This window comes from Eriocheir sinensis, chromosome 12 (assembly GCF_024679095.1).
Source record: "Eriocheir sinensis breed Jianghai 21 chromosome 12, ASM2467909v1, whole genome shotgun sequence".
Classification (NCBI taxonomy): domain Eukaryota; kingdom Metazoa; phylum Arthropoda; class Malacostraca; order Decapoda; family Varunidae; genus Eriocheir; species Eriocheir sinensis.
In genome coordinates this window covers 23656948-23684557 of record NC_066520.1, presented here as the reverse complement: position 1 = coordinate 23684557, position 27610 = coordinate 23656948, and the positions used below count along the sequence as shown (strand labels likewise).

The 27610-nt window shown below is 45.5% G+C and overlaps 1 protein-coding gene across 4 annotated transcripts in view; it reads left to right on the top strand.

The window, feature by feature from the left end:
- LOC126997668 (cytosolic carboxypeptidase 2-like) overlaps positions 1–27610 on the top strand; it is a 59594-nt gene that overhangs the window by 1983 nt on the left and 30001 nt on the right. The window contains exons 1-2 of one of the 4 annotated variants that reach the window (XM_050858897.1): positions 19500–20111; positions 23919–24130. In XM_050858897.1, coding sequence (XP_050714854.1) covers positions 20039–20111; positions 23919–24130 — 285 coding nt within the window. In that variant the 5' untranslated portion in view covers positions 19500–20038. Of the gene's footprint in view, positions 1–19499; positions 20112–23918; positions 24131–27610 lie in introns of those variants that run through there. The other 3 variants (XM_050858895.1, XM_050858894.1, XM_050858896.1) reach the window with 3 other exon arrangements.

Genomic DNA, 27610 nt, shown 5'->3' with positions numbered 1-27610 from the left:
AGATGCGTGACAGAATCAGATCCCTTTCCCATTATATTCGTTCACAGCTTTGCGAAATCCTCCTCTGCAACGATCATACGCTTTCTTTTTTTTTTTTTTTTCTGAGGGGAGAACGGAGAAAGGGGAGAGAGAGAGAGAGAGAGAGAGAGAGAGAGAGAGAGAGAGAGAGAGAGAGAAGGAGTTGTCTGGAGAGAGGGAGAGAAGGAAGGAAGGGAAAGAAGGAAAGGGAGGAGGAAACAAACTAGCATAAGGAGGAGGAGGAGGAAGGAGGAAGAAGACGAACCAAGAAGAAGCAAGGAGGAGGAGGAGGAGGAAAAAGAATATGATAAAAAAAGAAAATAGACAGGAAAAGGAGGAAAAAAACGTAAAAAAAGAGAGGAGGAGGAGGAGGAGGAGGAGGAGAAAGGAAGTAGGAAAGAAGAATACATGAGAAAAGTAAAGCCTTATATTGACCAAAGAGGAATGAAATGTATGACCTGGCTTGGTGAGGTCATTGACAGGAGCAAGAGGAGGAGGAGGAGGAAGAAGAGGAGGAGGAGGAGGAGGAGGAGGGAGGTATGAAGTGAGGTAATGAAAGGGAGAAAATAATGAAATCTCAGAAGGAGGTGAGAGAGAGAGAGAGAGAGAGAGAGAGAGAGAGAGAGAGAGAGAGAGAGAGAGAGAGAGAGAGAGAGAGAGTAAAATAGGTAAAAAGGAGAATGGGAAAATGTAATCTCTCATATATTGATCACCTTCAGGGTCGTAATTGCATGGGAGGAGGAGGAGGAGGAGAGGGGGGTTGAAAGGGGCCCTGTGAGTCACCTATTCAATATCTCTCTCTCTCACCCTGTTCTCTCCATCTCTTTCTCTCTCCTTTCTACTTTTTATTATACTTTCTTTTCCTTTTTCTTTCTCCTTTTTTGCACACGTATTACTTTTCTCTTTCCCTTCTTTTCATTATACTTTCTCTTTTCCTTTCTCTCTGCTTGTTTTCCTTTTCCTTATACATTCTTTCCTTGTTCTTTCTCCTTTCTTCTTTTCCTTATACTTTCTCTTTTCCTTTCTCTCTGCTTGTTTTCCTTTTCCTTATACAATCTTTCCTTGTTCTTTCTCCTTTCTTCTTTTCCTTCTACTTTCTATCTCCTTTCTCTTTGCTCATTTTCCTTTTCCTTATACATTCTTTCCTTTCTCTTTCTCCTTTCTTCTTTTCCTTATACTTTCTCTTTTCCTTTCTCCTTTCTGCAGAGAGAGAGAGAGAGAGAGAGAGAGAGAGAGAGAGAGAGAGAGAGAGAGAGAGAGAGCAAGCACACCAGACCTTTTCTTCAGTAACATCTAAGTAAAGTTAAGTTAGGGTCTAAGGGTGGTGGTGTTCCCAGACGCTTCTCTCACCCCTCACCTAAGGAGTAAGACGAAGAAACAAACAGTCGTGATGGTAGAGCGAGAGAGAGCAAGCTGCCAACATCACGGTTCAGTATGCGTAACGAAATTGAGCTGTGAATCCAGGAAGAAATAACATGAAGTGGTTTTGGTGTAGGTAGGCGGGCGTGCAACACAGGCAACAACGAGTAATACAAAAGAACGTGAAGTGTAAGGGATTGACTTTGGTGTAGGTAGGAGGGCGTGCAACACAAGTAACAACGAGTAATACAAAAGAACGTGAAGTGTACGGGAGTGACTTTGGTGTAGGTAGGAGGGCGTGCAACACAAGTAACAACGAGTAATACAAAAGAATGTGCAGTGTAAGGGATTGACTTTGGTGTAGGTAGGCGGGCGTGCAACACAAGTAACAACGAGTAATACAAAAGAACGTGAAGTGTAAGGGATTGACTTTGGTGTAGGTAGGAGGGCGTGCAACACAAGTAACAACGAATAAAACAAAAGAACGTGAAGTGTAAGGGATTGACTTTGGTGTAGGTAGGAGGGCGTGCAACACAAGTAACAACGAGTAATACAAAAGAACGTCAAGTGTAAGGGATTGACTTTGGTGTAAGTAGGAGGGCGTGCAACACAAGTAACAGCGAGTAATACAAAAGAACGTGCAGTGTAAGGGATTGACTTTGGTGTAGGTAGGAGGGCGTGCAACACAAGCAACAACGAGTAATACAAAAGAACGTGAAGTGTAAGGGATTGACTTTGGTGTAGGTAGGAGGGCGTGCAACACAAGTAACAACGAGTAATACAAAAGAACGTGAAGTGTAAGGGATTGACTTTGGTGTAGGTAGGAGGGCGTGCAACACAAGCAACAACGAGTAATACAAAAGAACGTGAAGTGTAAGGGATTGACTTTGGTGTAAGTAGGAGGGCGTGCAACACAAGTAACAACGAGTAATACAAAAGCAGCGTGAAATAACAGACGATGATGTGGAGACGATGCATGAGGGACCGGGGAAAGGGATCAGAGTAAGGAAAGTGAAGGGGAGAGAAAGAGGGAAGGAGATAGCACCCGGGAAGATGGAAGGTGAGGAAGGGAGGGATGGAAGGGTAGAAGATAAAGACAAAGAGCGTAAGGGAAGGGAGAAGAGGGATGGAAAGTAGAAATCACTCGGGAAGATGGAAGGGGAGGGAGGAGAGAGAAGGGAAGGAGATAGCACTCGGGAAGATGAAAGGGGAGGAAGGGAGGGATGGAGAGAGGATGAAAGGCTAGAAGGGAAGGATAGGGAGTGTAAGGGAAGCGAGAGGGAAGAGAGAGAGGAAAGGAGAAAGCACTCGGAAGCGATGGAAGAAGAGGGTTTGGTAGGGAGGAAAGTAGAAGGCATTAAAGGGGAGGAAGCGAGGGAAGAAGAGGGTCTGGAAGGGTAGAAGGGAAGGACAAGGAGTGTAATGGAAGGAAGGGAGAGGAGAGGAGGGGAGCACTTGGAAATACAGAAGGGGAAGAAGCGAGGGAAGAAGAGGAGCTAGAAGAGGAGACGAGGAAGAAAGAGACAGACAGAGAAGGGAGAAGAAGAAGAGGAGGAGGAAGAGGAGGGGACAGGGAAGGGAAGAAGAGGAACAGGAAGAAGAGGAGAGGAAGGAAGAAAGAGACAGACAGAAGGGGAGAAAGAGAGAAGGAAGAAGAAGAAGAGGGGGAAGGGAAGGGAAGAAGGGGAACAGGAACAGGAAGAGGAGAGGAAGGAAGGAAGAAAGAGACAGACAGGAAGGGAGAAAAAGAGGGGGAAGGGAGAGAGGGGACAGTCAAGGGAGGGAAGGGAAGAAGAGGAACAGGAACAGGAAGAGGAGAGGAAGGAAGGAAGAAAGAGAGACAGACAGGAAGGAAGAAGAAGAAGAAGAGGAGAGGGAAGGGAGAGAGGGGAAAGACAGGGAAGGGAAGGGAAGGGGAGGGGAGGCACAGGGCGGCAGAGCTCAGCGTGACGCACACCCCACACCACCTCGCCTGCCACACGCGACGGCCGCTACCTGTACATTTCTCTGCTAATTAGAAACCCTATTGGCGCCCCCCCCCCTTCCTGCTCCCCTCCTGCCTTACCCCCGAGCCACTGCACCTTAGGGACAGAGAAAGAGTCACCCCAAAGCCATTCTAGCAGTCACATTTTTTTTTATCATTATTATTACCATTTGGGGACTTGGATTATACATCACCAGTCTTTTTCTTCAGTAACATCTTAGTAAAGGGCGGTGTGAGAGAGGGTCGGTTTCCCATGAGTCAGTCTATCAGTAGGCTCATAAAACTACCCCCCATGGAAATACTAGCACCATAACCTCCTCTACTAAAGCCTTATCAAGTGTTCTCATGAGTAGTATTTTCGGTTCATGGTACAGAAGAAGGGTCAAACTATCCCCAGGCTCACAAAACTACCCACCATGGAAATACTAACACCACACCCACAATCTCTACGAAAGCCTTGTCATATGTTCTCATGAGTGCATATCGCGTTCATGGTGCAGAAGAAGGGTCAAACTATCACTAGGCTCAGAAAACTACTTAGGAAACACCCACCCACAACCTCTACGACAGCCTTACCAAATGTGACTGTGTGTGTGTGTGTGTGTGTGCTCAGAAATGCTTGGGAATTCGGGACAAAATCTTTCCTTTCTTCTTCTTTTGCGTGACGGCGGGGCTCGTGTGGCAACAGTGTAGTATTTTCTTCGTGTTATGTCTTTCTTTTCGCATGGTTGAGGTCAGGCGAAGAGGAGGAGGGCGAAGAAGAACGAATATCATAACCCAACCACAGAACGAAACTAGCCATGACATTACCAGCGGATTATCTCTCTCACTCTCCACTTTTCCTCCCCCGTTCGGCACATTTCTATATATACACCTTTATGGTCTTACGAGCCCCGTTAATAAATATCACCACGTTCAGAATACCCCATAAGCCCTGGATTACGTTATAGGGGATCAGTGTTACTACGGTTTTTATTCTATTGCTGGAAGTGCGTGGAAGAGGAGGAAGAATGTGTGAGTCTTAACCCCTTGGATGCGGATTTCCTACAAGAAGACACCAAGCTACAGGAGTGAAACAAAAAGTGGCTGCTACAATTTAGTGAAGAAAACTGTGAGGTCACGCATCTTGGGAGGGGAAATCCAGCATACCAATACCACATGGGAAACACTCCACTACCCACCACAGAGGCACAGAAGGACCTGGGAGCATATTTTACCAGGCTACCAGTGAAGGCGAAATCCGTGCCAATCGCAGCGGACGGGTTAACGTGCCCTGAATACATAGTTCTCGCTAACCCAGAGTTTGTGCATTCCTTTCACGTTTAAGTAGAACACAGTGTAAGGGAAATTGCAATAGGATATACCCCCCTAAAATTTCAGAGCATGCCAGTTTTCTTTCTTTAAACATTTTTTTTATATTTCTTTTGTACGTTTTAAGTAGAGCGAAAGAGCGTAGAGGAAAATTACAAGAGGATATTATAACCCCATAAATTTCAAAACATGGCATTTTTCTCTCTTTTTAACCATATACTTATTTATTTATTTTATTTATTTTTTGTCCGTTCGGCCGTTGCATCGGTAGGCTATCCTGATTGGGTCTGGTGGTGGTCCGTGGCGCAGGTAAGTTTTATAGTGGCGCCGTCTTGTTCGGCTCATTCTGCCCCCCCGGAACTCATCTTCGCTTCACTGTAGAGAGTTCCACCAGTGCCCGGGTTGATAGGTGGTCTTCAGGACAGCACGTGGGTAGTTTTAAGCCACTCGGCGGGCGGGACTTGAACTAGACCTGACGGATTCTTTTCACGATTAAAGTAAAACAGGAAAAGGAGATTGCAATAGTTCCAAAGCATTTCAAAACATCATAGTCCCTCTATCTCTCTCTCTCTTGCGCCACGTAGCATCCACCCATCGCATGTAAGTTTCCTCCGAAGTCTGTACATGTTTTTGACGTTTAAAGTAAGGAAGTAAAGGAAATTGCAATAGTTCCAGAGCATTTCAAAACATCGTAGTCCCTCTCTCTCTCTCCCTCTTGCGCCACGTAGCACCCACCCATCGCATGCAAGTTTTCTCCGAAGTCTATACCTGTTTTTCACGTTTAAGATGAAGCACGTAAGGGAAATCGCAATACCTCACATACATTTCAGAACACCGTATACCCTCTGTTTTTCTCCCTCTTGCGCCACGTAGCACCCACCCATCGCATGCAAGTTTTTTCCGAAGTCTATACCTGTTTTTCACGTTTAAAATGAGGCACGTAAAGGAAATCGCAAAACCTCACACGCATTTCAGAACACCGTATACCCTCTCCCTGTCTCTCCCTCTTGCGCCACATACCACCCACCCATCGCATGCAATTCCTCGGCAATCACGGAAGTCTCCGCACGCACACCCATGGAGACGTGAGGCCTGACGAGGTATAATGGAAAGTCCGGCGGCAGTTTAAGACTCAGTTCAGACTCAGTAACGAGGCTGGACCGTGTGTATGAATAGCTAGATAGAATTAATGAATGGAAAAGCAGATGAACGGGATATAGTAGATGGAGGAGGAGAAGAAAAGGAACGGAAGGGATACGAAGGAGACGAGAGGAGGAGGAGGAGGAGGAGGGGGAGAATAAGAAACAAGGAGAAGGAGGAGGAAGAGGAGGAGGAGAATACGAAACAAAGAGAAGAAGAAGAAGAAGAGGAGGAGGAAGAAGAGGAAAGGAAGGGGTAGGAAGGAGACGAGACGAGAGGAGAAGGAGGAGGAGGAGGAGGAGAATACGAAACAAAGAGAAGAAGAAGAGGAGGAGGAGGAGGAAGAAGAAGAGGAGGAGGAGGAGTTAGCGTACACAGTCTTGAACATTTTCTCGTGTGCGTGGTAATGGCCGCTCTTAACAGCTGCAATTAACTCTACTGTGTCTGTTTGTGCATGCGAGGGTGTGTGTGTGTGTGTGTGTGTGTGTGTGTGTGTGTGTGTGTGTGTGTGTGTGTGTGTGTGTGTGTGTGTGTGTGTGTGTGTGTGTGTGTGCGCGCGAAAGGAAGGAAAGGAATTATAAAAGAAAGGGAGGAGAGGGAAGAGATAGAAGGAAGGAAAAAGAAGAAAACAGGATAACGTAGATGGAGGAAGAGGAGGAAAAGGAAGGAAGAGTGGAGAGGAGGAGAAGGAAGAGAAGAGAGAAGAGGAGAGAGAGAAGAAGCAGTAGGGAGGATGGAGGAAAGAACAGAGATAGAACAAAAACGGGAGAGAACAGAAAATATAACAAACAAATAACATAACATCTAACTCCTCCTCCAAGCATGCCTGTCTCTCTCCTCCACCTCCTCCTCCTCCTCCTGCGAAGTAAAATGTTCTCGTTGGCGGTATACGAGAGACGCCGTTGGGTGGAGCGCCTCGCGAGATTATAAATTATTCGTCCTTGCTCGCACGACGCTCCCGGGGGCCGTAGAGAGACCAGCGCCTGCCCACACACTTCGCAAGAACACTGTAATTCTGCCTTCAAGACCCCACTGGGAACTTGGGTCGTATTACAAAACATTCCGCCGCCCAAGAACACATATTTGACAAGGCTTTCGTAGGAGTTGTGGGCATTTCCAGGAGTAGTTTTATGACCCTGGTGTTAGTTTGACCCTTCTTCTGTACCGTGAACCTAAGGAAACACTCATTAGAACCCGACTGACCCCCTCTTTGACCTTTAGAAATTGTTAATGTGAAAAACGGAAGTGTCTTGTAATACCATTCTTAGACTTTAGGCGGGAAGGTTGAATGGGACGAGAAAGGACGTGAGACCTGCTGGAAGTTTGTCCACACGATTCTGCATAGACTTTTACCTTCACGGGTCTGCTCAGTGGTACGAGGGCACTAGGGGCTGCCGAAGGAGTCTTGAGATAGTTTGAACCCGTGTGGCGATGTGGGAGGGAAATGGACCGGGGTTGGAGAGAAGCTACGTCGGGTTATCAAGAGTCTTTTCCCCGTTCACACCGCGGAAGCCTTGCCAAACCATACCGCCAGGCTCCGGAAACCACACATGGAAACCCCGATGCAGCCTTTTGAAACAGGAAACAACAGGGACTTATAACTTAACTTGAGCAAGGGCGAAGGGGGGCGGAAGAGGGAACGAAAGAATAGGAAAGGAGGAAAAGAAAGAAAGAAAAACAAAGGAAAGGAAAGAGGAAGGTATAAGATGTGCTAAGAGTGATGAGTTTTATAATATGGGACTTCATACTCGAGTCTTGAAGGGGAGAGGACGCAAGGAGGGCGACGCGAGGGTTCTGGGAGCTACCAAGGCTGTGTTACTCATGCACACCACTCGCTAGAACAGTAATTTTGCCTTTAGGAGCCTCCGGGGACCTCTGACTCATGGCGGGGAAGGGGAAGGTGTGTTGAGGGCCGCTTGAGGCTTGTGTGGGCTGCCGGAAGCCTGGGCAGACCTTGAGAACCTGAATTATCCATGCACAGGACTCATTTGAACCTTAATTTTACCTTCAGAAACCAAGAAGGACATTTAACTAGAGGAGTGAAGAAGGAAGGTGTGTTGAGGGCCGCTTGAGGCTTGTGTGGGGTGCCGGAAGCCTGGACACACCTCGAAAGCCTGAATTATCCATGCACAGGACTCATTCGAAGAGTAATTTTACCTAAAGGAGACAACAGGAACTTTCAACTCGAGGCGTGAAGGAGGCAGAGCGATTTCAGGCTTGTGTGGGCTGCCGAAAGCCTGGACACACCTCGAAAGCCTGAATTATCCATGCACAGGACTCATTCGAACAGTAATTTTACCTAAAGGAGACAACAGGAACTTTCAACTCGAGGCGTGAACGAGGAAGAGCGATTTCAGGCTTGTGTGTGTGTGTGTGGAGTGCCGAAAGCCTTAACATAAAACTCTACAAGCCTTGACAGACCATGAAAGCCTTGACAGACCACGGAGGAAGCACCTGTCACCTTTGCCCACGAGGCGTTGGAACTGTAAAAAACAAAAAACAAAAAAAAAGCCCAACAAAACACACCAGAGGGGTCGGGTTGAGGTAGTCTGGACCATTGTTTCGAAGGGGAAGGGGAGGAAGAGTGGACCCGGCTTAGAACGAGGAGGAGGAGGAGGAGGAAGGGGGTGATAGGAGGGGCCGCCTGTGCTTCCTACCTGGCTGGCTACCTGGCAAGAGTGTGTAACAACGGGGAGTCACGCGGCGTTACGCTCACCTAATCAATTTATCAATATGTCCCGCCGAGGGTGGACACAAGGGCCCCCTGTGCACCTATTGCCGTGGTGGTGGTGGTGGTGGTGGTGGTAGTAGTAGTGGTAGTAGTGGTAGTAGTGGTAGTAGTAGTAGTAGTGGTAGTAGTAGTAGTTGTTGTTGTTCTCGTTCTTGTTCTTCTTCTGTTCTTGTTGTTTTTATTGTTGTTGTTATTGTTGTTGTTGTTGTCGTTCCCTCCCTTCCCCTGACTCGCCTTCTTCTTCTTCTTCTTCTTCTTCTTTTTCTTTCTTTTTTATTACTGGTTAATTTTCTTAATAGCTCCATCTCAAGGCTGAAGTTGGCGCACCGATCTTATGGCGTCAGAGAGAGAGAGAGAGAGAGAGAGAGAGAGAGAGAGAGAGAGAGAGGGAGAGGGATGGTGGTGTGACTCTTCCTCCTTATCTTTCTCCTTTCCTTCTCTTCCTTTCTCTCTCCCTCTCTCTCCTTCCCTCTCTTTGTTGGTTCCTCTCTCTCTCTCTCTCTCTCTCTCTCTCTCTCTCTCTCTCTCTCTTCTACTCTGTTCCCTCTCCCCTTTATTCTCTCCTTTATTGCCTCTTCCTTCCTTCCTTTCTGTCTAATCCAGTTTTCTTTGTTTCTCTTTTTCTTCATCAACGTCATATTATATTTTCAGTTCTCCCTCCCTTCCTTCCCTCTCCTTTCTTTCTTTTTCTTTTTTTTTCGTCTACTTACTTCATCCACTATCTTCTTTTCCATTCATACTGTACCTTCTCTCTTCTTCTCCTCTTCTTCCTCCTTCTTCCTTTCTTTTAGCAGTTCTTTCATTTCCTTCCTTCTTATCCTCCATCTACTCTCGTCCATTCTCTCTTCTCTCTCTCTTCTGTCACGTCAATTCATCCTTCTATCAATCCTCCACTCCCTTCCCTTCCTTTCCTTATCTTCCTCTTCCTTCTACACTATCCCTGTTCTTCTCCCCTTTCCTCCTCCTCTCTCTCTCGTGGCAACCCTTCCACCCTTACCAATCCGCCACTCCCTACCGCTCCCTTCCCGTCCCCTCACCTCCTCTGGGCTCTCAGGAAATGGACACGGTCGGGGTCAGTTACCAGTTCTATTCCCTTGGATGGTTTATGGCCCGTGGTATTGCCGGCCGGGACTTGGAATGCAACCGAGGGACAGCACGCACGCACGCACCGCACTTACACACACTCACACACACACACACACAGACACACACACACAGACAGACACAGAGCAGAGAGAGAGAGAGAGAGAGAGAGAGAGAGAGAGAGAGAGAGAGTATGTCAGCAAAGGAATGAATGACAGAATGAATGAAGGAAAGAAAGAAAGAAATGACGAAGAGAGAAATAAATTGCAGGATTAAAGTTGGAAATCGTCGTACAAACAAAGATTTAACGGTTAGCAAAGTTTAGTAACCCCGCGCACACGTTGTATCTTCACGCTCTATATAGATAATGGACTGACTCTTACCAGGTTAAGATATGCCTGAACCTCGAACCCTGGGCCTATAGTTGTGGAGTCGAGGCTTTTACCGGTGAGCCAACCTGTAACTGTCTCTTCCTTCACCCATTCAAGACACAAATAATGGAGTGACTCTTACCAGGTTGCGATATGCTTGACCCTCGAACCATGGGCTTATAGTTGTGGAGTCGAGGCTTTTACCGATGAGCCAACCTGTAACTCTCTCTTCCTTCACCCATTCAAGACACACGGATGGGAAACAGTGACGTGACAAATGACATCTTTCTCCTAATTATCTTTTTTTTCTCACTCCCTTCCTTTCTTTTTTTTTTTCTTTAGAGACGTGACAAATGACGCCTTTCTCTTAATCATCCTTTTTTTCTTCCTTCCTTCCTTTCTTCTTTTGTTTCCATTTCTTCCTTCTGTTTTAATTTTTTGTCTCCCTTCCTTCCTTTCTTCTTTTCTTTAGAGACGTGACAAATGACGCCTTACTCTTAATCATCCTTTTTTTGTTCCTTCCTTCCTTCCTCTCTTCTTTTCTTTCCATTTCTTCCTTCTGTTTTAGTGTTTTTTCTCCCTTCCTTCCTTTCTTCTTTTCTTTAGAGACGTGACAAATGGCGCCTTACTCTTAATCATCCTTTTTTTCTTCCTTCCTTCCTTCCTCTCTTCTTTTCTTTCCATTTCTTCCTTCTGTTTTAGTGTTTTTTCTCCCTTCCTTCCTTTCTTCTTTTCTTTAGAGACGTGACAAATGACGCCTTACTCTTAATCATCCTTTTTTTGTTCCCTTTCTTCCTTCCTCTCTTCTTTTCTTTCCATTTCTTCCTTCTGTTTTAATGTTTTTTCTCCCTTCCTTCCTTTCTTCTTTTCTTTAGTGACGTGACAAATGACGCCTTTCTCTTAATCATCCTTTTTTTTTCCTTCCTTCCTTTCTTCTTTTGTTTCCATTTCTTCCTTCTGTTTTAATTTTTTGTCTGCCTTCCTTCCTTTCTTTCTTTTTTTCTTTAGAGACGTGACAAATGACGCCTTTCTCTTAATCATCCTTTTTGCTTCCTTCCTTCCTTCCTCTCTTCTTTTCTTTCCATTTCTTCCTTCTGTTTTAGTGTTTTTTCTCCCTTCCTTCCTTTCTTCTTTTCTTTAGAGACCTGCCAAATGGCGCCTTACTCTTAATCATCCTTTATTTTCTTCCTTCCTTCCTTCCTCTCTTCTTTCCTTTCCATTTCTTCCTTCTGTTTTAATGTCTGCGTGTTAGTTTTCCTCAGAGCATCCATTTCATGTGCTCTTCACTAACTTAAACTCCAGATCAGAACATTTAGGCAAGATTTTTACCCTTCGAATGAGTTTTAAAAGGAAGGCATGAACGGGGCTCACTGACCAAGTATTTTTAGATAAGCACTCACATCTACACACACACACACACACACACACACACACACACACACACACACACACACACACACCTATTAAACCCCCTCCACACACACACACACACACATACTCCCACACACACACACACACACACACACACACACACAGAGTTATTGTATTTTTACTTAGCGGTTCTTGGAAATCATCTCCATTTGTCCGACAGGTTAATAAGATGATTACAGCTCAAGCCAGCAAAGCGATTGAGCGAGCGAGAGAGCGAGTAGGCAGAGCACATAGTAAATTTGACACTGAAATACGAAGTGAAATACGAAGGTGTGTGTGTGTGTGTGTGTGTGTGTGTGTGTGTGTGTATGTGTGCGTGTGTGTGTCCAGCAGCAGCCTTCACGGAGACCTTGGCCTCAATCACATTACAGTTTCAGTGAGGGGGTGGACGTGGGTCAAGAGAGAGAGAGAGAGAGAGAGGGGGTGGGCGGGAACGGGTAGGGAGTGAGGCGGCGGCGGGTGGGTGGGCGGGCAGGAGAACGAGAGGGGCGGCAGGCCAGGCGAGGGGAAGGGGGTGAAACGGAGGACAGGGGACAGCTGGAGGCGTAGCAGTGTTGCCAATTAACCAGGAGGAAGGAATGAAAGAACGGGAAAGACGTGCGTGTGGGTGGACAGACGCAGAGTGGACAAGCAACCAGGTGAACTTAGGAAAGAAGGATATAAATTGCTTATACAGACCAGACTAGATAGACTGAATAAGTAGATAATAGACTTGTTAGATAGATAGAAAAGACATATTAGACTAGATACATATATTTTACACACCCTCGGGCTCGTCTTTATGTCCCTGCAATGTGTCGAGTAGCCTGTAATTTCCCACCCTCTCGTTGCCTTTCCTTCCCTTCACTTTGCAGTCCTTTGGTGCATTGACTCGACGGCAGTATGAGTGTGTGTGTGTGTGTGTGTGTGTGGTGACTCTTACTAAGGGTGATTTGCGTGGTGACTTGTGTGGTGATTTGGTGGTGATCTGTGTGGTGATTTGAAGAAGGAATAGTTCCCCGCCGAGTTATTTTTTGTGTATGTTTTCTTTTCTTTCGTTTTTTATATATATTTTACTTTGGTGCAGTGTGTGTGTGTGTGTGTGTGTGTGTGTGTGTGTGTGTGTGTGTGTGTGTGTGTGTGTGTGTGTGTGTGTGTGTGTGTGTGTGTCATTTAGTGTTTGTATTATCTTGTTGTTGTTGTTGTTGTTGTTGTTGTTGTTGTTGTTGTGTATGAAAAGCTAAATAATAAAAAAAGGTAAAAAATAAGAAAAAAAACAACAACTACTATTCATCTTCCTGTTCCTCCTACAAAGAAAGAAACCATCATCATCACCACTACCACCATCATCACCGCCACCACCACCACCACCACCAGCAGCGTGAGTCAATATTAATTCCATTCATTACGGTCGCCACCACTACCACCACCACCACCACCCGCGAGGTATTTTGGTTCCCTGCGATTTATTTTCTTCCTTTTTATTTTCCTTCCTTTCTTCTCCTCCTCCTCCTTCTCCCCCTTCACACTAACGCCGCTGATGATGAGGATGATTTGGGAGGAAGGGAAAGGATAGGAAGGGAAGGAAAGGTGTTCGATCTTGTTATTATGTTGCCTTTATAATTACCTTGTGTGTGTGTGTGTGTGTGTGTGTGTGTGTGTGTGTGTGTGTGTGTGTGTGTGTGTGTGTCCTCTGCACCGTGAACGTGAAAAACACTCCTGAGAACCCGATTAAGCTCCTTTGCGGCCACATTTGATAAGGCTTTCGGAGAGTCAGTTGCGGGCATTTCCATGGGTAGTTTTAAGAGCCTAGTGATAGTTTGACAAGGCTTCTGTACAATGAATGTGAAAAACGGCCATGACAACCCGATTACTCTCCTTTGCGGCCTTTGGAAATAGCGGTTGTGAGGGCTTAGAGCGTCTGAGAACTCTGCCCCACATTTAATAAGGCTTTCGTAGAGACTGTTCTGGGTATTTCCATGGGTAGTTTTAAGAGCCTAGTGATAGTTTGACAAGGCTTATGTACCATGAACTCGACTTGTCTCCATTGTGGCCCTTAGAAGTGGTTGTGAGAGCCGAAAGCGTCTCAGAGTGTGCATCTTGGCTGGCTGGGTGACTGTGGTTGTGTCTGCACGTGCCCGCTGTCCCGCACTCACCCTCGCCACGCTCCCCCGCCTCACGTGTCTTCTCGCGAGCTTCGTGATTATCCAGCATTAAAACAAATAAAACTTTCATTGCCGGGGCCGTTCGTGGAATTTCGCCGTAAGAAAAATTGGCACGGGAGACAAAAAAAACTTTAAATCAGGTTCACATTCGACTTTCACGCCACGGGTCATTTTCTGGGGAGGGAGAATCTAGGCTTGCGACGTCGAGGCGGATGTGACAATTTCTCGGAACGTCCCTCGAACTCCACTTGATGATAAGAAAGCCAACGGAAGGGTCTCTAATCATCCCACCTTCAGAATGGCCCCGTCTCTCCCCTCCTCCTCCTTCCTCCTCCTCCTTCCCTTCCATCCCTCTAAGCCAAGCACCACCGCCATCACCCTTGCAATCTAGCACAGTATTGCGAATGCCGACCAAGAGGCCTCCCAGAAAAATGACCATGCCCTAGTTTCTCCACGAGGTTAAGTGAGTCTGACCTTAAAACAGAAAGAATAAAGGGAGAACGTACAGTAATTTACAATCTAGCTCAGTTTTGCCAACGCCACGAACGAGGCTTCCAGGAAAATCGTCCATATGCTATTTTTGTCTTGGTTTCTTATCCACCAACTGAGACTGACTGACCTAACGCAATGTATGTAAAGAGAGAATGCCAAGTAAGTTACAAACAAGCACATTGCCAACGAGCGAGGCGTCCAAGAAAGAGCACTATACCCCATTTTTTCTTATTTACTTTTCAACTTGCCGTGCCATCCTTCCGAGGTAAAAGTCTTTGGTAAAACGTTAAAGAGAAGACTGATTTGGTGTCTAGGTTAACGCAATTCGAAGGAGGCAAAACGAGAAGGAGAAAACAGTATAGGAAGCCGAAATTAGAATATAAGAAAAAAAGAAAAAACTGAAACTCATTGGAAGGGTAAAGAACGAGCTTGCTAAGTGTAGGAAAGGAGACGAAATTGAAGTTAAAGAAAGAGAACACACATTTAAGTTACCGATATCTTGTGTTGCTTAAGTGTAGGAAAAGAGACGAATTTGAAGTTAAAGAAAAAGAACACACATTTAAGTTGCCGAGATCTTGTGTTGCTTAAGTGTAGGAAAGGAGACGAATTTGAAGTTAAAGAAAAAGAACACACATTTAAGTTGCCGAGATCCTGTGTTGCTTAAGTGTAGGAAAGGAGACGAAATTGAAGTTAAAGAAAAAGCACACACATTTAAGTTGCCGAGATCTTGTGGTGCTTAAGTGTAGGAAAGGAGGCGAATTTGTAGTTAAAGAAAGGGAACACACATTTACATTGCCGAAATCTTGTGTTGCTTAAGCGTAAGAAAGGAGACTAATTTGAAGTTAAAGAAAAAGAACACACATTTAAGTTGCCGAGATCCTGTGTTGCTTAATTGTAGGAAAGGAGACTAATTTGAAGTTAATGAAAGAGAACACACATTTAAGTTACCGATATCTTGTGTTGCTTAAGTGTAGGAAAAGAGACTAATTTGAAGTTAAAGAAAGAGAACACCCATTTCAGTTGCCGAGATTTTAAAACAAGGCAAAATGAGATAGAGAAAATAATAACAAAAAGGAGAAATACTCAATCTTGGAAGGCAGCTCGTAGTGAATCATCCCTCAAAGAATTAGGGAACATAAAAGTATATGAACACGAGAGAGAGAGAGAGAGAGAGAGAGAGAGAGAGAGAGAGAGAGAGAGAGAGAGAGAGAGAGAGAGAGAGAGAGAGAGAGAGAGAGAGAGAGAGAGAGAGAGAGAGAGAGAATGAATAAGAAAAGTGAATCAAAAGAGAATTAAGGAAATGAAGTAAAAAAAAGTTAAATAAATGAGAGAAAAAAAATACAGAAAATACAAAAAATAATAAAAAAACGTAGAATTAATTTAGTAAAAGAAGGAAGAAGAAAGAAAAAAAAGGAAGTTGAAATAAAAAATATAAAAATTGTGGTCACGTCAGAAATTACACATATATATAAAAAAAGAAATAAGTGTGTGTGTGTGTGTGTGTGTGTGTGTGTGTGTGTGTGTGTGTGTGTGTGTGTGTGTGTGTGTGTGTGTGTGTGTGTGTGTGTGTGTGTGTGTGAAAAGAAGAAAAAGAAGAAGAAAAAAACTGCATTACACACGTGACTCAGATTAACTAGACTTTGCTTCCTACTCTCTTTCTTTCTTTCTTTCTTTCTTTCTTTTTTCTTTCTTTCTCTTTTTCTCTTGCTTTCTTTCTTTCTTTTTTCTTTATTTATGTATAGTGTAAGGTCAGGAATGGTCATGGTAGCAGTAGTAGTAGTAGTAGTAGTAGTAGTAGAAGTAGTAGTAGTAGTAGTAGTAGTAGTAGTAGTAGTAGTAGTAGTAGTAGCAGTGGTAGTGGTGGTGGTAGTAGTAGTAGTAGTAGTAGTAGTAGTAGTAGTAGTGACGGTGTAGTAAGGTTCTTAATAAGTGTGATGATACATAAGCTATCCAACACCTCACCAACATACAAACGCACAAACTATAGATGACAGTAACGATGTAAAAGATCAATAAAGGTTCCAAAGGCTTTTATTGTGCTCTGGGAAGGGTTAATGACGGTGGTGGTGGTGGTGGTGGCGGTGGTGGTGGTGATGGCGGTGGTGGTGGTGGTGGCGGTGGTGGTGGTGGTGGTGGTGGCGGTGGCGGTGGTGGTGGTGGTGGTGGTGGCGGTGGTGGTGGTGGCGGTGGTGGTGGTGGTGGTAGTGGTGATGGCGGTGGTGGTGGTGGTGGTGAGTCAGTGACCTCTCGACCACACGCTACCACACCGGGGGTCAAATCAGCGTGACCTCAGCCCCATCACGACCTCTTCTTCCACTTCCTCCTCCTCCATCTCTCTCCTCATCCCCTATCAGTCTTTCCTCTTCTCTCCTCTTTTTTTCCTCTTCCTTTTTTCTCCTTTAATTTCCCTTCTCTTTTCTCCTCCTCCTCCTCCTCCTCCTCCTTCTCCTCTTCCTTCCTCTCCCTCTCTCTTCATCCCCTATCTGTCTTTCCTCTTCACTCCTCTTTTTTCCTCTTCCTTTTTTCTTTTTTAATTTCCGTCCTCTTCTCTCCTCCTCCTCCTCCTCCTCCTCCTCCTGTGCAGTTGTCATTTCTTTCCCCTCCATGTTTTTTTCCTCCTTCCTTCTCCTCCTTTCCCTTCGTCCTTGTCACTGTTCTGTTTTCCCTTCTTCTTTTTTTCCTTCTTCCTTCTTTCCCTTCCTTTCCTTCTCTTTTCCTCTCGCTATCCTCTTTCTCCTCCTCTTCTTCTTTCCAGTCTCTCTATTCTCCTTTCCTTTCTCAATTCTTGGCTTCTATTTCCTTTTCTTTCTTCCATTCTTCCTTTCCCTTCTTCTGTTTTTCTTGCTTCTTCTCTCCTACTTCTCTTTCTCTTCCAAATCGTAAATATTCTTCTCTCCATTCTCTCACTTCCCCTTTCCCTCTCCTGTTCCCCTCCTTCTCTTTCTTCTCCTTCTCCTCCTTCCTCATATCCTCAACCATAAACCTTCCTTCCTTTCCTTCGCTTATTTCTTTCCTCCTTCTCCTCCTCCTCCTCCTTCTTCTCTCTCATATCCTCGCTTCCGTCCCGGCTCTAACTCGGCCCCGATCAAAAGGAGGAAGAATGTAATATACGCACCGTCTCTAATCCTACCAAGACCCAGACCTCCTCACCCCGCCCGCCCCTCCCCGCCCCTTAGGAACAGTCAGACATGGAATATTTCTCGTAACTCGTCAATATCTAATTTTCCGGTAATCTCAGTGTCCCCCGCGCCTTCCACTCTCCCTCCCTCTCTTCCTCTCTCCCTCTCTCTCTCATTCCCTTCCTTCCTTGTGTTATGCATCTCTGGGGCAAGAGTTATGGACTTGGCCTCAGAAATTGCACCTTTGTTTCCTAATGCGCGCGGACTGACTGACTTCCGTATACTGAGTTTCTTCCTTCCTTCCTTCCTTACGCACGCACGCACGCACACACTTGCTTTTGGGTTGGGGGATGGGGCAGGAGGGGTGTAGGGGGTGGTGTCTCTCTCTCTCTCTCTCTCTCTCTCTCTCTCTCTCTCTCTCTCTCTCTCTCTCTCTCTCTCTCTCTCTCTCTCTCTCTCTCTCTCTCTCTCTCTCTCTCTCTCTCTTTACTTGTTTTCCTTTTATTAATCTATTTCTCCCTTCGTCTATTCTTTCCTTCCTTCCTTCCTTTTTTTTTTCCTTATTTCTTTTGCTTATTTACTAATCTCCTTTTCCTCCTCCTCCTCCTCTTCCTTATCCTTAACCTAACTTTTCTAACACCGTCAAGAAACTATCGTATATCACATTAACGTTATCTTTTATCGTACTACCAGGCGCTCATGTATCGTATCTATTCACTAACTATCGTATATATAGTCACGCCGCTGCCCCCGTCTTAATCAGTGCCACGGGAGGTCTTGAAGGGGGAGGGCGTGTCGTGCGGCGTCTCGTGTGTTTGGCTATAAGGGGAGAGAGGGTTGAGATCGTCTGAGTCCTGGTCTGGGTTTTGTGCGTGTTTCCCCTTCCAGTGAGAGGGGAAAAATATGTTAGGTGACCCCTCTTTTTATTGCTGTGTCTGCCCTCTCTTTCTCTCTCCCTCCCCTTCTCTCTCTCTCTCTCTCTCTCTCTCTCTCTCTCTCTCTCTCTCTCTCTCTCTCTCTCTCTCTCTCTCTCTCTCTCTCTCTCTCTCTCTCTCTCTCTCTCTCTCTCTCTCTCTCTCTCTCTCTCTCTCTCTCTCGTCGTTTTCTTTTTCTTTTCTTTTCCATTCTTTTTCTTTCTTTTCTTTCTTTTTATTTGGCTTCCCTTCTTTTCCTTGTATTTCCTTTCCCTTCTTTTCCTCGCTTTTCCTTCTCTTTCTCATCTAATTTCTATTCTTTTCCTTTCCTTTCCTTTGTGCATATATTCCTTCCTTCCTTCCTTCCTTTCTTCCTTACCTTGCCTCTCTCCTTCCTTTCTTCCTTCCTTCTTTGTCCCTCTCCTCTCTGCTTACTTCCTTTTAATTTCTCTTCCTTTCTCCTTTACAATCTTTTCCTCTCCTCTCCTACTTCTTCTTTATTTCCTTCCCCTTTCTCTCCCTCCTCACCTCTCCCAATTTCTTATCTTTTTACTCTTACAAAGAAGAAAACACACACTCACACACACTCCCCCCCCTCCCCCCCCCCCACACCTAAGGAGACGTCGTTCACATACACATAAACGTCAGGGCTCTCGCTCCTTCTCTTCCTAATTGGCGGAGTACTGCGAAACACTTATTTTTTAATCCTCTCATTCACTGGCTATTCACACAAGATTATACGTAGGAAGGGTAGTAAGTTTAGCACACACACACACACACACACACACACACACACACACACACACACACACGCTTATTTTTTTCATTCCTTATTCTGTATTTTCCTTCATTCCTTCTTTCCGTCCTTCGTTCCTTCCTTCCTTCCTTCCTTTCTTTCTTTCTTTCTTTCTTTCTTCCTCTTCTTCCTTCCTTCCTTCCTTCCTTCCTTCCTTCCTTCCTTCCTTTCTTTCTTTCTTTCTTTCTTCCTTCCATACGTTCTTCTTTACCTCCTTTCTTTTTTATTTTATTTATACGAGTTCGCCCTTGAACCCCCAACAGCGGCGGCAGCATCAGTAGTCCATTTCTGTTAATTAAAGTCTAATGCTCCACTTTTTACCTATTTAGCCCCCATCATAGAGGTAATTATTGCTTATAGGTAACACAACAACAACAACAACAACAACAACAACAACGACTCTGGGAAACGTTTAGGAGCGAATCAACGTTGCGGCAGAAACGTTGAAATCTTGTGGTCTTAAGATGGAGGGGATGGTGGTGGTGGTGGTTGTGGTGGTACTGGATTAGGGATGGTGGTGATGGTAGTAGTCTTTCTAGTGGTGGAAGTGGTAGTGGCAGTAGTAGCAGTGGTAGTGGTTGTGGTGGTAGTGGTGGTGATGGAAGTACTCGTGGTGGTCGTCGTGGTGGTGGTTAAGGTTTGCTAAGTCTCGCGTGCGTCGGAGTACTGTTTCACGACCCTTCGCCACGTGCCTCCTTCTCAGACACGAACTCGGACTCGCAGCAACTTCCACGACCCTCCTGGAAGCCCTCAAACCATAGACTCCACCTTACGGGCCTAAACAACCAAAGAACCACACCATATTTAAGCACCCAAACCATATATAAGAACCCAGAAGAGGCAAATTTGACGGTACAACAACGTGAGACATCTGGCAACCCACGGAGGAAGCCTTACGTGAACGCAGGTCAATATAGTGGCGAAGGCAGCGGCGGTGGACAAGCTTCGCCAACCACGCTCCCTCACCCCGACACAGCCATCATGTTACCTCAGCTCCCAGTGCCCCAAAACATCGCTCAGCATGACGGATGATGCCCTGGGAAGCCTCTCAAGTATCGTAGCTCCTGAGGCTGGTGTAGGTGCAGCAGGAGCGGGAGAACGACGAGGAGCAGGATCGGCAGTGTTTGTGTGTGTCGGCCGGGGACATGTTCGGGTCAGGGGGCCACCTAGCGTTCAGTCATGTGTGGCAGCTTCAGGCCAGATACTTCCCGCTGAGGGGTAAAGCATCTCCACCTTCTCTTGCATGACGTGTTGTTAGTGTGCTAGTTAGTCTGTCCGCTTGTCTGTCTAGTCTAGTTTTCCGTGTACTAAGTTTTAGGTGTCGGGACGTTACCAGCGCTCTTTCGTTTTCTTGGCCCCATGAGTAAAAGTCTACGGGAAAACCAACAAAGTTTTCACTTACTAAGCTTCATTGGCACCATATGTTAGTGTGTTAGCTAGCAAGTCTTTCTGTCTGGTCCTCTATGTGACAAATTTCAGATCTCAGGACGTAGCCAGCACTCGTTTGCTTGCCCCGTGAAAGTCTACGGTAACATCAACACACATTTCACTTACTGAGCCAAAACAGAGAGGGAGAGGGCAAAAAACTGAGTGTCATTTCTTTCCATATGTTATTCAATCACTCAGGGTATTAGTGTATAAGTCAAGAAAGCTGTATACCCTAAACCTTCAAGTAACGTTCTTCTTAGTCCAGAATAACCGTACGCAAGGGTCTAATCGTTCCAGGCGTCACCAGGGAAGCGTCTCCATGCAGTCATTCACGCGCTCACGGCCCTGGAGCTGACGTGCGTCCCTCAGAGTAGCATGTAACGTGATCAATAGTGGTGTGACTTGACTCTTGCCTGACTCGCGGCGGTGCTGGTGGTGGTGACGGGACGGCCCACGCACGCACCATCATGTGTCTATCTGTGTGTCTCCTTTATGTGTCTGTCCTTTATGTGTCTCTCTCATTCATATCTCTCTCTCATGTGTATCTCTCTCTTCTTCATGTGTTTTATTTTCTTTATGTGTCTCTCCCATTCATGTCCCTCTCTCCTCATGTGTCTCTCTCCTTTCTTCATGTGTCTTATCTCCTTTATGTGTCTCATGTGCCTCCTTATGTGTCTTTTATTCATGTGTCTCTTTATTTCATGTGTCTTAAGATCCGTATTCTCAAACACTTTCGACTCTCACAAAAGCTATTTCCAAAGACCACAGAGGAGATAAGTCGAGTTCTCATGAGTGTTTTCACGTTCATGGTGCAGAAGAAGCCTTGTCGAACTACCACCAAGGCTCATAAAACTACCCCATGGAAATACTAACACCACCGCAACCTCTACCAAATACCTTGTCAAACTATCACTAGGCTCATAAAACTACCCCCCCCCCCCCCCATGGAAATACTACCACCACCACCACAACCTCTACCAGTACCTTGTCAAACGATCACTAGGCTCATAAAACTACACCCCATGGAAATTCTACTAACACCACTACCTCTACCACCATCTTGTCAAACTACTACTAGGCTCATAAAATTACCCCCCATGGAAATACTACTAACACCACCACCTCTACCAATACCTTGTCAAACGATCACTAGGCTCATAAAACTACCCATGGAAATACTACTAACACTACCACCACCTCTACCAATACCTTGTCAAACTATCACTAGAATCATAACATTACCTATAGAAGTACTAAAACCACCACAACCTCTACCAATATCTTGTCAGACTATCACTAGGCTCATAAAACTACCCATGGAAATACTACCACCACCACCACCACCACCTTAACGAAAGCCTTACCAAATGTGCCCCGAAATGTTTTAGTGTATGGGAAGGTAAAGGAAAAGGGCATAGGTTAATAATGGAAGCTTCGGTCGTGAGTGTAAAGGCCGCCCATGTCCGCTGCGTGTCGCCAATGAAAAAATAATTGAATTCCTAGAAAGCGTGCCGTCAGATAGCTGGCTTCCCCCTTCCTCTTGTGTGTGTGTGTGTGTGTGTGTGTGTGTGTGTGTGTGTGTGTGTGTGTGTGTGTGTGTGTGTGTGTGTGTGTGTGTGTGCAAAAAGGAATGAATGATGAAAGAGAAGGAAGAGGAAGAAGAGAAGGAAGAAAAAAAGGAAGAAGACATAGAACACAGAAAAAAGAGGAGGAAAGAGATGAAAGAAAGAAAGATGATGAAGGAGAAGAGGAAGAAGAAAAGAAGAAAAGTTAAAGGAAGAAGACTCTGGTATCCTTACTGAACAAAGAGAAGAAAGAGATTAAAAGATTGGAAGAGATGAATCAAGAAGCAAAAAAGACAAACAAAATGATCTGCATACTTAAAACAAGACCATTTTCTAACTCGCCTCGGATCCGCAAGTCAGTGGCCCACATTCTTAAACACATCGCGACTCACACACGCACATCTGACAAGCCTTTCGTAGAGGTTGTGGCGTTAGTATATGCATTAGGGGTAGTTTTATAAGCCTAGTGATAGTTTGACAAGTCCTCTGCAGCATGAACGTGAACAACCACTCATGAGAACCTGACTAATCTCCTTTGTGGCCTTGGGAAATGGTTGTTGTGGGAGCCTTGAGCGTCTGAGGATACTGGTCAAGGGGGGAGAAGCGTATATCAAGAACGAGAAGCAGAGATTCTTGGAAGGAGTGCTGGTGGGTGTGGAGTTGATGAAAGGGGTATTGATTGGTGTTGACCCTGCGTATACTGGTGGTGGTAGTGACGGTGGTGGTGGTGACAGTAGTAGCAGGATGTAGTAGTAGTAGAAGTGGTGGTGTTGGAAGGAGGGACGACCAGAAAGGGAAGGAGAGAGTAGATTTCGAGAACAAGCAACTGAGAAATTCACCATAGCAAGACGTATCCATTCTCTCTAGCAGTTTCATTTGATAACACTGGGAAAGGCAAAGAAGAGGAGAAGTTGACTACGGAGCGGGCAACTAGGAAATTCAAGCTAGCAAGACGTATCCATTATCTCTACCAGTTCCGTTTGAAGACACAGGGAAAGGCAAAGAAGAGGAGAAGTAGATTACGAGAGCGGGCAACTAGGAAATTCAAGCTAGCAAGACGTACTCATTCTCTCTACCAGTTCCGTTTGAAGACACTGGGAAAGGCAAAGAAGAGAAGAAGCAGATTACGAGAACGGGCAACTAGGAAATTCAAGCTAGCAAGACGTACTCATTCCCTCTTGCAGTTGTATTTGAGGACACTCGGAAATGCAAAGATAGAAAGTTAAAAAGGAAAGGGAAGGAAGAAACGGTAGGAAGACTCGCCGTGTGTGTGTGTGTGTGTGTGTGTGTGTGTGTGTGTGTGTGGATCGGGTTCTCAGGCTGCACGGAAAGCCACTAGGGATTGTCAGGCCCCCTCGTAACCCTGTCAACAGCCCTAAGACGGTATTGTTGGACCAGCCGTTACGGGAAGCTGCTGCAGGGCTCGTCGTGTTGGGATATTGGGAAAGAGAGAGAGAGGAAGCAAACGGAGGAGACAAGATGGATGAAGGAAGACAGGAGGAAACGAAGGTAGGAAGGGAGTAGAAGAAAGAGAACCACTAGAAAAAAGAAAGAAGGGAATGGAAAGGATTGGAAGTCGTGTCGTGTGAAGTTGAGGAGAGAAAGAGGGAGAGCAAACGAAGTAGACAAGATATATAAAGGAAACTAGAAAGGGAGGGAGTAACGGGAAAGAGAGAACCAGGAGAGAAGGAAAGAAAAAAAAGGTATATTTGTTGTTACTGGAAAGAGGTGGGAGATGAAACGATAGGAGAGAACCGAAGGCGAGAGAGAAGAAGAAAGGAAAAGGAGAAGAAGGGAGTTAATGGGAGTGAAAGAAACAAGAGAAAAGGTGAAGAAATGGAGGAAAATAGGGTGAAGAGAGAGAGAGAAGAAAGGAAGAAAGAGTTAATAGGAAGTAGAAAGAAGGAGAGGAGGCGAGCTAACTCTTTCCTTCATTGTAAAAAACGACTCCTTAACACAACAAGAAACAAAGGACACCAGGTACAGGCTCACAAAGGACTCTACCTAACCAACACATCCTTCTCCATTACAGGATGCAACATGGGGACGCTGCAGGACCCCAGGAAGGATGACACCGCAGGCTCGGAAAAGCAGGGCGGCTACTCGTGTTACCGCCTGCAAGCCGCCGCCGCCAACGCCACCCCGGGGAACGGCTCAGCCACTCCGCCGCACGCCCGCGACCTGTACGGCGTGGTGCGTGAAGCGTGTGCCCAGCAGAACGTGAAGTGGCCCGTGGAATGTCAGGTGAGTGGACGTGCAGGTGGACTTGTTACTGATGTTATTGATGTTATGTAGTTGACGGTGAAGGGAGATTATATATAAGCGGCAGGGGACTTGTTAGTGAGACTGGTGATGTTATGTAGTTGACGGTGAAGGGAGATTATATATAAACGTAAGACAGGGACAGACAGACAGATAGACAGACATAAAGACGGAGTAGTTAGTATTGGCAAGTCGTTAGATAAAATATAAATGACAGATATAATTAAAGAGATATAGACGAGACTTACCAACACACTGACTCACTAACTGATTAACTGAATATATAGTTAGTAATTTAGTTGATTAGTTAGTTTATTATTAAGATAGTTAGGCACATAGTTAGCAAGTTAGTTAAATAGAAGGAGATGGAGGACAATGAAGAGGAGTAGCAGGAAGAGGAAGAGGAGGAGGAGGAGGAAGAGAAGGAGGAAAAAGTAGGAGGAGGAACGTGGGAAATCGGAAAGTAGACGGGACACACATGGTAGAGAATGGTAAAGGGAGGGGAAAAAGAAAAAGAAAGAGAGGGGAGAGAGAGAGAAAGGAGGGTAGAAGGAGGAAGAAAAGGAGGGAAATATGAGAAATCGGAGAGTAGCCAGGACACACATGGTAGAGAACGGGAAAAGAAGGGAGGGAAAAAAAGAAAAGAAAGAGAGAGGGGGAGAGAGAAAGGGGGGCAGGAGGAGGAGGAGGAAGAAGAGAAGGAGGAACATGTGAGAAATCAGATAGTAGCCAGGACACACATGGTAGAGAATGGTAAAGGGAGGGAAAAAAAGAGAGAGAGGGGGAGAGAGAGAAAGGAGGGTAGGAGGAGGAGGAGGAAGATAAGAAGGAACATATGAGATCGGATAGGAGAAGGGACACACATACTAGAGAATGGTAAAGGGAAGGAAAAAAGGAAAAGACAGAGAAGGGGAGAGAGAAAGGAGGGAAGGAGAAGGAGGGGGAGGGAGGGAAAAGGGGGGAGGAGGTAGGGTGGGGGTTGGAGACAGGCCATTAAAGATAAGTCGAACCATTAGGACCCATTAACCTGACAATGAATACGAATTAAGAGGAAATTAATCCGGGTTTTATCGCTGTGTCTTTTATTTTTTTGTTACGTCGAAGATTACGAAACAAAAAAGTAAAAAAAAAAAATATATACCAATGAACTTTTGTTAGGATAGAGGAAGTTACGTTTGGCTTTAGGATTGTGTGACGTAGGTTGGTGTGTGTGTGTGTGTGTGTGTGAGAGAGAGAGAGAGAGAGAGAGAGAGAGAGAGAGAGAGAGAGAGAGAGAGAGAGAGAGAGAGAGAGAGAGAGAGAGAGAGAGAGAGAGAGAGAGAGAGAGAGCGAGGGAGGGAGAGAGAAGAAAAGTCATAATAAAGAAAAAAGTTAATATTTATTCCCATTTTGCATTAGATGATGAATATGACGAGGATGGGGATGAGGATGAGGAGGTGAAGGAGGAGGAGGAGGAGGAAGAGGAGGAGGAGGAATAAGAAGAGGAAAATGAAAATGGTGAAAATGAAAATGATAGTGAAAATGATGATGATGATGATGACGATGATGACGATGGTGAGCCTGTATAGCACTGTCATCACACCCTTCAGCGCCGTAATTGCCGAGCCAAGGTTTCGCCGGGTACAGAATTAGCTTAATCACCATATTTTTTTTGTGTCCTAATCGAGGTAATTGCGGCCGTTACCTTGGGCCTACAACAACGATCCGCGCGGGGTGTCCCAGAAACGAAGAAAAGTCAACGGCTGAGATTTGGACTAGCTCTGGAACGTTTATTTACAGAAGAACGTTGCCTGGAAATCATTGGGTCCCGCAGTTGTGATTTTAAACGTTTTTTGTTTTAAGAGAACGTTTTTCAGCGGGAGATTATTTTTTTTTTGTTTTCGCTCATGGCGCTGGTAGACTTTCTTGGTGAGGTCTAGTGGTCGGCCCCAGCTCGTTATAGCGCAGGCAGGTGTTTATAGTGGCGCTATCTTGGTTATCTCATGTTACCCCGGTAGAGCTCTTCTTTAATCCACCTTTAGAGGGAATCCAGAGTCCGGGTTGATAGGTGGTCTTCAGGGCAGCACGTGGGTAGTCTTAGGCCACTCGGCGGTGACTAAAAAAATGCCAGCTTGTTTTTAGCGGCGGGCGGGACGCGAATGGAAGGTGTTTACTGCCCGTGTCACGTAGGAGGAGGAAGATTACTACATATGCACAGATTCTCTCTCTCTCTCTCTCTCTCTCTCTCTCTCTCTCTCTCGCATGTTAATCGGGACAAATTCTCAACCCATTCATTAGTTATCTTCCTAAACACCCAACGACTTCGAGACATCAACAACAACAAAGAGAGCGAGAGAGAGATTCCAGGGCGCTCACTTTTACCAATACACACACGTTAGGAAAGTAAAAGTTTAACAATCACAAGGTCAAACCAGTAAATAGACCGCCGATATAATTGCAGACGAACGGATAATTAACCAGACGGACGGGACGGACGGCTGACGGAGAGATGGGCGAATCGATAGCCAAGACATGTTATTGCTGGCTCCCGTGACCTAGCATCTGCTTACACACAGACACACAGTAGCGGCAAGTGTGACCCGTTGACCTACTTTTCACGCCGCTAGGAAGAGGAGGAGGAAGAGGAGGAGAAGGAGATCAGGCTGCTTGACTCCGCTGACCTCCTTATCGTACTTAGGGTAAAATTATCGTATTGCGTTATAAAACCAGTATTTGCAGCACGAATTATGTTAGTATAGGGTAAAATTATCGTATTCCATTATAAAACCAGTATTTGCAGCACGAATTAAGTCAGTATAGGGTAAAATTATCGTATTCCATTAGAAAACCAGTATTTGCACCACGAATTATGTTTGTATAGTTAATTAATTACACTACACCACTCTTCTCTCTCTCTCTCCCTCCCTGATTACGACGTGGGTTCAACATTATTTGGTCATACGTAACTCTGAGACGTTCCTGACTCAAGGACGAATACGCTTCTACGCTTTTTATCTCTTCACTCCTTCCTATGGTTTTCCTAAAGGTTTGAAGATTAGTAGAATACATCTTTCTCCTTCTTTCCCTCTCTCCTTCCTTCCCTCTTCCTCTTCTCTCTTCCCCTCCCTTCTTTCCTTCCCAGCTCTCCCTCTCCCTCCCTCAACACTTCGTAAGGTAGGAAGCAAGGAGATATGGACGCCTTAACATAACCAATCTTAACCATGAATTACTTTTTTTATGCTGTCTAGAAATTCCGTGACCCTTAGCATCCCTTATCTCCTTACGCCCTCATGAATTAGGGTGCTGGAAGGGACAAGAGGGCATTCAGGGACAAAAACAATGGGCTGAAATCTTTGCTACCGCGCGTTCGCTCCATGGAAAAGGGTCAGGAATGATATGGTATGCGAAAGGGCACCGTCACGTCGCCCTGATCTGTGGCATAGTAGGGCGGTGGTGACCTAAGACACAGAGAGCCCATTACTG